At 38.2% G+C, this 10247-nt stretch overlaps 1 protein-coding gene across 1 annotated transcript in view; it reads left to right on the top strand.

Annotated features, from left to right (window-relative positions):
- Positions 1–6642, top strand: part of LOC128509849 (uncharacterized) — a 35884-nt gene extending 29242 nt beyond the window's left edge. The window contains exon 4 of the mRNA XM_053481708.1: positions 4612–6642. Coding sequence (XP_053337683.1) covers positions 4612–4875 — 264 coding nt within the window. The 3' untranslated portion in view covers positions 4876–6642. The remainder of the gene's footprint in view (positions 1–4611) is intronic.
- The last annotated feature ends 3605 nt before the right edge of the window (positions 6643–10247 follow it).

The following is a 10247-nucleotide window of genomic DNA, read 5'->3' as shown; positions in this document are numbered from 1 at the left end:
GTGTGTGTGTAACTCTAACATGTCATTAGTTATTACAGTAATGTGTGTGTGTGTGTGTGTGTGTGTGTAACTCTAACATGTCATTAGTTATTACAGTAATGTGTGTGTGTGTGTGTGTATGACTCTAACATGTCATTAGTTATTACAGTAATGTGTGTAAATCTACACTCTTTCTTTATATTACTTTATTCTCTTCTCTTTTATTAACTCACTCACTTTACACTCTTTATACACTTCAGATCAATAACATACAACATCATACTCACTGTCTGTGTGTGTGTGTGTGTGTGTGTGTGTGTGTGTGTGTGTGTTAGAAGGAGCGCATTCCAGATCTGAGACTCTGTGGAGTATTTAGTGGAGAAGTGCCCAAGTTCCCACCCCCACATTTCTCTCAGTGTCTAGTGTCTTTCTTTCTCCATTTCTCTTTTTCTTTTTTGCTCTCCATCTCATTCTTTTCTCCTTTAAGGTCAGCTGGAGCTTTCATGAACAGTGATTGTTGCTGAGGTAGAATGTGGAAAATAACTTTAATCCCCCATATAGAACAGCCTGTTAATCACTCTCTGAACAGTGTGACTATTAGCAGCCCTTCTTATGTGCAGGTGTGTTTGTACACTGGCAAGAGCAGTGTGAGATTCATTCAGGAGCTTTTGGTTTTCAGTGTGTCCTAACTGGCCAAAGGGAAAACTATGCAGATATCACCACAATGATCTGCCTAACACTGATAGTGTTATTTCTTTTCACTTGTGGTGCGGGTAAACATGCATGGAGTGTAAAATCTTGTGTGTGTAAATGAATTTCATTTAAAAAGGTTGATTGAGAAAACTGGAAATAAAGACTTGACTCTTGGAAACACTCATTCTGTAATTATCCTCATTCTCTACAGACGAGTGCCTTTCCCACTACCGCGAGAGTCGACATTCACACAGTGGCCACGCCCCCACTCCTTCTGATTCTAGCAGCTGTTTTGCTCCAGTTAAGACAGAAATGTTCCCACACTTAGGAGATTTTTGCTCGTGAAGGTGTTCACCACCGCTATTACTCACTTTATTCAAGTAAACCTTATACATGTACATCAGATCCTTCACAGTCTGTGCAAAAATCAAGCGTGATGATGACATCGTCACAGTTAAATTTGTTGTCAACTAATTTGATTGTCGATTTTTCGAGTCAGAAAATGTACAATAATTATGATATTTACATGACAGTCTGGACTTTACCTGCCCCAGACGGCTTCTCTCCCCCACCAGGTCAGCCTGCTGTTCTTGGTGTTATTTTAGGTTATACAGTGTTTCCCACAGTGTGAAATCTACTTGCAGTGTTACCCAGCGGAGCGGGTCGGCATCACCTGCAGTACAGCAGTGGGTTTTGATTTATTCGATAGTTATATTAATTTCACATTTCAGAGATCCAACCATCAAACCTTTTAGACATTTTTCACATTGCTATATATATATATATATATATATATATATATACACACACTACCGTTCAAAAGTTTGGGGTCACTTGCAAATTTCTTTGTTTTTGTTTAGTGATTTATTTTCTACATTCTACAACAATACTGGGGATTTCAAAACTATAAAATAACACATATGGAATTAGGTAATTACGTAACAACAACAAAAACAACAGGTAGTTGTTATTTTAAGACACAGAGGTCGGCCTTTCTGTAATAGTTCTTGCAAGAACAGTATTGTGTCAAGTGCATTTGCAAAATCCATCAAGCACCGTAATGAAACTGTCTCTCATGAAGGCCGTCCCAGGAGGGCGTTTTTTTAATCTCTCATTGAGCAGTGCTGTGTTGCGGCATGGATCCATGCTCCTTTAGTTTTATTAATCTTCCTGGGTTTTATAAAGGAGACCTGTTTAGGGTGTGTCTCTGCAGAGCATGTGTGATCATCAGTACACACTTCTTATTCTGCCAGAGCTGGCAACCAACAGTTAGTGTAATTAACAGGGGTGAAAGTAGTTTAACTATTAAACTACATAAGTATTATATATAAATATACTCATAGAAATATATAAATAGTGTTCTTTAAATGAAGGATGTGTTTGTGTGCTGTGTGTGTGTGTGTGTGTGTGTGTGTGTGTGTGTGTGTAAACCACATGAATGTTGTGTTTGTGTGTTTAAAGATTTTGTGTATATTGTGTTTGTGTAAATGTTTTGTGTACACTGTGTGTAAGTATAGTGTGTGTGTGTGAGTACTGTGTGGTGTGAGTGTGTACACTATGTGAGTATCTGTTTAAATGTTTGTGTACTGTGTGCTTACACTTTGTGTGTGTGTGCACTGTATGTTTGTTACTGGATAGATTGTTTTGTGTGAAGTATTACACTTCGTTACATTTTAAATCCCATTGGTTACTGAGTAAATATGTCAAGGATATAAATTCTATGGCATCCATCTCCTGCGTAGTGCTGTAGGCCCTGCAGTGAACAATGATCAGGAGAACAAACTGGTGCTGAAATCATAAAGATGGTAGAGACGAGTGAGTCAGACACCAGTGGTGCAGCTGAAAGCAGATCTGTTTTAAATGTCGTGTGTTAGTTTTATTACATTATTGCACTTTCACTGGTGAAAATTCTCCTTTAATTATAAACAACTAATAGATTTATAATTCACTATACTGTTAGAACATGATCTAAGATACTTTTAAATAATAAATAAAATAAATTTTAAATGAGATAAGTTTTACTTTTACTTAAGTAGAGTTTTAGACAGGCAATGTTACTTGTACTTACATTAAGTTAAATTACATCAAATCAATAGTATTTTTACTTAAATAGAATACTAATGCACACTTTCTGGCTTTGGTTTGTACAGTAAATGTGTGTATATGTATTTAATGTAATGTAATGGTGTGTGTGTAAGAGAGTGAGTGTGTTTGTAGACTATGTCTGTGTATGTAGTGTACTGTAATTGTGTGTGTGTTGAGACTGTGTATGTTGAGAGAGTGTGTGTATGTGCCTGCACTGTGTGAGTGTGTGTATGAGTGTCTTTGTATACTGATTGTATATTTATTGTGTGTGTGTGTGTGTGTGTGTGTGTGTGTGTGTGTGTGTGTGCGCGCGCGCGCGAGAGAGAGAGAGAGAGAGAGTATGAGTATGTGTATTTACACTGTGTGAGTGTATGTTCATTTACTAATACACTCCTGATCACAATCTTAAGGAAAATATTACAAGTATTCACACTTTACCCTTGTGGATCATAACCAGGTTGTAAGAACTTCTTTAAAATGCCAAAAAAAGAAATAAGAGGCAAAAAGCAGAGAGAAGACAATTTATTGAAACTGCATTTAAACTCAAACAGGCTGTTCATCAGCAGGTCAAAAGTTTAAGACCAGCACCCAAAAATACTCACAACAGAAGTAAAAGTGTCAATAAAGGACCCAGTAGTGAAAATCTCCACCGTTCTTGTTAATAACTTCAGAAACTCATTTCAGCATGTTTGATGCAACTGTTTCCAGGAGGCTGGTGGGAACTTTGCTCCATGTGGTGAAGGTGGCTTCACGAAGGGCATCCACAGTTTGGAACTCATATCCATTTTTGTAAACTTCACTTGCCATCCATCCCCAAACATTCTCAAGGGGATTTAGATCAGGGGAACATGCAGGATGGTCCAGAAGTGTAACGGTATTGTCTTGGAAGAACTCCTTCATTAGGCGTTCTGGCCTTGTGAACTGCAGCATTGTCCTGTTAAAAGACATTACCACACAGATATGGCCCCTCAGTCAAGAGAGACACCTGCTGCAACATGTCCACATGGCCAGCCGGCGTTTGACGCCCTTCCACAACCTGAAGCTCCATTTTCCCATTGCAGAAAAAAAACACCCAGATCATGATGGAGTCTCCTCCACTGTGCCGCATAAAAATCATCTCCTGTGGGATCTCCTTGTCATGCTAGTATCGTTGGAAGCTATCAGGACCATCCAGATTAATTTTTTTTTGTCCCACGTCCCATGTTTGGTGCTCCCTTGAAAATTCCAAACAGAAAAGTTTTTGGTGTGGGAGGAGGCGTGGCTTTCAAAGACATTTTTTGTTCAAGCCCTTCTCTCGGATGCTGTCTTACGGTTATTAGGCTACAGTCAGCATCAGTAAGGGCCTTAATTTTGGTCGAGGATCAGCCTGTGAAATTTATTTGAGGTCTACAACTTGATTTAATTGTCCCATAACTAAGGATTTTTTGAGAAATTTAAAATGACTGTCTTAATGCGTCCAACCTCGGCAGGAATGGTGCGCAATCCTGCCACATTCAAAAACAAAAACTTTTGACCTGCTGATGAACAGCCTGTTTGAGTTTAAATGCAGTTTCAATAAATTGCTTTCTCTCTGCTTTTTTTCTCTCGCTCTTGTTTCTTCTTTTGGCATTTTGAAGAAGTTCTTACAACCTGGTTACGATTCACCAGTGTGTAGTGTGAATACTTGTAATATTCTTACTGGCCTTAAGATCAGGAGTGTATATATGGTGTGTGTCTGTGCACTAAGAGTGTGTGTCTGTGTATGTGCATGCACTGAGTGTGTGTTTGTGTGTGTGAGTGAGTATGTTTGTAGACTGACTATATGCACTGTATGGAATGTAATTGTGTGTGTGTGTGTGTGTGTGTGTGTATCAGGAGGACCGGTCTTTTGTGGTTGCGGCGGAGAGGGCAGCGAAGATCTTCAAGGAACTCAAAGATGAAGCAACATCAAAGAGGCAGGACATCTCCTCAGAAGAACTGAACGAGATGTTTAACCATGTTGATAAGCATCTGTGGTGTATTAACTCCTGGTATGAAAAGAAGGTGATGGAGCTGAGCAGATACAAGGAGGTTCTACCTGCACAGGCCCCTAAAGCACCCCGGAATACAGACGGAGAAAAGAGCAAACTACTTGTTTAAACCACACAACATGATACAGAAGCATTTAGGATACAGGAAACATAATTTCTCTCTCTCTCACACACACACTCACACAGAGTAATGGGCAAAAAACAAAAACCCTGTATTTGAGCTAAATATTACTGAAGTCCTAAACTGAAGTCATTCATTCACATTTCTCTTTGAGTAATAGTACGAAAGTGATTTGAATATTAAACACATTGAGTTCGTATTTGCTCACTGTAACATTTAGTCGTAGTAAAAATCTCTTTTTTGTGCACATGATGTTTTCATCTGTGGTGATGTAATGCAACAGCATGTATAAATATAGTGAAGTAAAGTATCAATATGTGCTGAATCATCTTGTGGAGTAAAAGGAAAAAATATTCTTGAATGCTTCAGTCTGATATTTCGGATATTTCTTTGGGTGTGATGAGGTCATATTCAGTGTGAGTACTGATCACAGCCGTGCTAATATTCAGCGCAACAGCACGACCTCGAGTGTGACATTGCTTTTATAAAATAGACACCATTTATTAATTATATATAATTATATAATTACCAACTACAAACACCATTTATCATTAACAGATTGTAATTTTCTTCTTTATTTTACCTGTGATGCCGAGTGATACGTATAGTTAAACGTCTCAGTGCTGTTACTGTCTGTCACCACTCGTGGATCGCCTCTCGTCCAATTAGATTACTCGCTCAGGACTAACTGTTGTATAATATAAGGTCTGGTTCATAAATATTCGAACAAAGATAGGTTTTCTTTGGCACTGGGCCTCTGTACACCACCACAGTCAAGAGGTAAGAAAACAGTTTCAGTTTTTAAAGGATTTGACAAAAGTGTGGCATTAACCATTCAGGAGTTACAGATATTTTAATACATGTACGTATCCATTTTGGTGACTCAGAAATAATAGAATAAAGTAACATAAACGTAAGGATTGTTTTTAAAACTTGGATAAAAATCCTTTGCAGTGAAATCTGGGACTCATGAATATGATGAATGAACCATAAACCAAATGCTGAATTTCCTCCCTTGAGATTCAGTTCCTGTAATTTCTGAATGGTTAATGTCACACTTTCATTAAACCTCTTGAATTAAAGCTAAAAGTATCAACTTCCCTCATGTCTTTGAGTGTTTATTATCAAATTCAGTGCGGTGGTGTACAGAACCCAAATGTCAAACTCATTATTGTTTTAATATTTATGAATCTGACTGTACATTATAGAATTATTTACTTTTATGTTAATGACATTACAGTATAAAAACATTTACTCTTATGTTATATTACATTATAGAAACATTGTAACCAGCTGTAGAATTGTTTTATTAGAGTTTATAATAATCTTTGATCTTTATGTTACTGTGTAGGAGACTAACAGAACTGTATTATGTATGTAATAACGTGTGTGTGTGTGTGTATTGAAGCACTTCTTATTCTGTGAAGCGTGAAACAGTAAAGTTGAGCTGTTCAGTTCGAGCAGTAATTAGAGAAGAAGAGTTATTACAGCTTGTGTGTGAATAATCTCTAACGTTACTTTATTATTTGGTGTGTAACCCGAGGTCAGAATGGACCTCAGCATGTCCTGCCTTCAGTCTCTTTATGTGAAATACAATCACAGTGTGTCTCAGCTAACATTACACATCTATATATTTTACATCACAAGCTAGAGTTATTAACGCTGTTCCTGATTTTTGTGTGATGCTCTCATTGTAACACAGTGAAAAGTTACATTTGTCTGTCAGCTTTTTAAATAAAGTGATGTTTATCTGCACTTGTGTTCGTCCCTGATGTTATTCACATGCAGAGTTGAGAAATTCAAAACATACATCAGTATTATGTGATTTGATCACTGTTAATTATATTTTTATTTGTTAAATTAATACATTTAAAGGTGTGTTAATATGAAATGCTCTCCTGAAAACAAAAGCTTAAGGTTTAAAATCATGGATAAGTTTAAAAAGTACAGGTAGTCCCTGACTTATAAACACTTAAGTTACGAATTTCTGCAGATTCAAACAGACTGCGGTTCACATCTAACATTCATAGATGTGAACAAAGTATCTCACGTGTATTGTACAAAAATAGACGGATTCAATTCAGGATTCAAAGATCTTTATTAATCCTAGAGTAAAATTGCTTAAATCTTTAGAGTCCTGTACACAACCTGTAAATTAAATGTTATTTTAATCTGAATTTTATGGATCTGCACAAAATAGTCTAAGTTGGTAAAGGGAAATGAGAAAAATATATATAAAAAAGAATAAAAAAAAAAAGAAATATTTTCTGCAACACCAAATATTTGATGATCCCCTGGAGTACCTTCAAATTGAATGAACTTGGTACCACAACTAACCTGCCAAGAGAGGACCGTCCACCAAAACTCACAAACTGTACAAGGAGGGCATTAATCAGAGAGGCAGCACAAAGGTAACCCTGAAGGAGCTGTAGAATTCCACAGCAGAGACTGGTGTATCTGTGCATGGGATCACCATAAGCAATACACTCCATCAACCTGGGCTTTATGGAAGAGTTTCCATAAAAAAGCCAAAAGACATGTGTGCGACTCCTCAAATGTATGAAGGAAGGTGCTCTGGTCAGATGACACTAAACTTTAACTTTTCAGTCACCAAGGATAAAGCTATGTCTGGCATAAACCCAACACATCTCATCAAACCCAGAACACCATCCTGGTGGTGGCAGCATCATGCTGTGGGGATGTTTTTCAGCAGCAGGGGGGGGGAGTAGGGGGGGGAGTACTTTTGCAAGCCACTGTATAACATTGCAAGGCACTGTATATGTGTTTTATATGTTTACTGATTATATTTGCGATGTACTATATTCTTTTAGAATACAATACAATGAAATACAATCTGTATATAGAAGATTTAAATATATTTGTGAAACACTAAAGTGTACGTTTGTCACTAGGAGAAGTAATAAATTTCTGTACACACACACACACACACACACACACACACACACACACACACACACACACACACTAGTAGAGTGTATCCCTCAGCACCGGGTGTTACAGTGACATTACAGTAATGATACAGTGATTGTGGTGATTTGAGGTGAACAGGAGGAGAACGGATCTGTGTGTGTAACACATTTATGAGCAGGGGCTTAAAAGGTTTTTAAGGTTTTTATTGCTGGATGGCAATGACATCTTTAGCAGCGAGTCACACGCTCAGGGAGACGAAAGTGTGAGAGCACGAGGAAGAGTGAGACATCAGGACTGTGAAGTTCACACGGTGAGATTATTCCATATTGTAACAGCTTCATAATGCACTGAAGTGTGTGTGTGTGTGTGTGTGTGTGTGTGTGTGTGTGTGTGTGTGTGTGTGAGAGAGAGAGAGAGAGAGAGAGAGAGAGAGAGAGACTCTGTGTGATTTGTAGTAAGGTGTGTAGGTGTGAGAAAGAGGCAGTGTAAAATGTCAGCTGGAGCTGAGACAGTACACACACACATTATCATGTGTGTGTTTCAATAAAATCCTCTCATCCATAATGCTGTAAGTGAGTGTAAAGGGAGAGCAGTGCGTGTGAGGAGCTGTGATTATATTTACATATAACATGTACAGTACTGAACACTTGGCCACGCCCTCTCTGTCACACATCAACAGTCTGATCAAAGAGCTCTACTTATGGGTTTTACCCTGATACCAGGGGTGTGTATTACACACTGCACACTACAGGGAGTCCAAAACTCTCAATGCGGAGAGGAAATTGAGAGTTATGAGAGAAATATTGCTTTAGTTACAAAACCTGTACATCACTTTTGTTTTTGTGTTTATGAGTGCTCTTTTACACATGATGAGCACTTCAATTCAATTCAGTTCAATTCAGTTCAATTAATTTGTATACAGATGTTACTCACCCAGAATTACACTGCTACTGTTTCGGCACCCGGATGGCGGCATTAGGGTTTTGCTTATACCTGCTAGGTGGCGCTATAACCTCAGACTGAGGCCTCAATCTCTCAAGCATTGATGAGCTGCAACTCATCGACAGTTGCACATGATACTGTAGCATATAAATTCAGGCCAAACATTGTAATTAAACATTAAATGCATAATCAGTACTAAAATTACAGATTTAGAATTTAAATTAAATATAGTCATTTCTTATCTACAGTACATCGCATTTAATGAAAGTAAACGTTAACACAGTGAGACTTTGGATTTTATCATGTGTAATTAGAAAATCCACAGAACGTTTTGTGTCATCTTATACTTTGTGTTTTTTTTTTTTATCTATAGTAGATTTATTAACTGAAATAAATGAAACTTAATCACCATAAAATTCAAACATAAACCGATGTCAGTCAGCAGCGTTGGTATTTTGGCATTCTTATGATAAGAAAGAAATGCAGTATGGTGTTTTGATCATCATAATTTTTTTTTATAAATAATGAAAAAAAAAAATTAAATATACATTTCTACATTCCAGTGCATCACCTCCCAGGATGCTACTTCGTGGAGTAAGTTCCTGCCATTAGTAGAGTACGCCCACAACTCCCAGGTCTCATCATTGACCAGCCTGTCTCCTTTCCAGTGCTGCTTAGGGTTTCAGCCACCACTGTTCCCATCCCAGGAGGAGGAGGTCAACGTTACTTCCGCCCAAACCTTCATCCGACACTGCAAAAGGACCTGGTTGCATGCAAGGAAAACGCTATTGCACGTTGGCAAGAAGTACAAGGAACAAGCAGACTGCAGGTGCTGCCCTAAGTAAAGAGTGGGGCAGAGAGTATGGTAGTAATTTCTATTTGGTTTTATGTGATTTCACTTACTTTTAGGTACCCATTGGAACATAATTGTCATTCTCTGTAGTCAATTTGAGAAGTGCTTGCCTAGGAATCCAAGCTATACATAGGATGGGGAATTGTACGTGCAAAATCTAACCATATAAGGCCTCCTGGAATGTGCTTGCCCAGGAAGGTGAGGTATACATAGAACGGGGGAATTTAAAGAAACCCAGCTGTTGTGGAACATCACTGTATACTGAATACTCCATTGTATCAGAGGGTATTTAAACGAAAAGCGCTCAGAGTTCAGTGTGACACTGCAGTCTCCCCCGGCCGTTATTGCATGATAAATAAAGGTCGTTATCTTCTGAAAACCAAAGCCTGAGTCTTCAATTAATTTCCACGACATCTTGGCGCTGCGAGCAGGGTGGAAAAGGGGCAAAGGTGACTGATCAGCATGGGCTTCCTTGGCGAGCAGCACAAACATGTGGCCACGTACAAAGGTAAGCAATTTTTGCTTATGTACTTAGTTTGTGTTGTTCGCTGGGATCACCCGTGTTGGTAAGAATGCCTTTAAAGTCCTCTCCAAATTAAGTAGTTTTGGATGGGCTTTGTTTTCAGGAAAGAAT

The sequence above is a fragment of the Clarias gariepinus genome, chromosome 21 (assembly GCF_024256425.1).
Source record: "Clarias gariepinus isolate MV-2021 ecotype Netherlands chromosome 21, CGAR_prim_01v2, whole genome shotgun sequence".
In the NCBI taxonomy this organism is placed as follows: domain Eukaryota; kingdom Metazoa; phylum Chordata; class Actinopteri; order Siluriformes; family Clariidae; genus Clarias; species Clarias gariepinus.
Note: the sequence above shows the minus strand (reverse complement) of the source record. Positions and strands in the feature narration are given on the sequence as shown.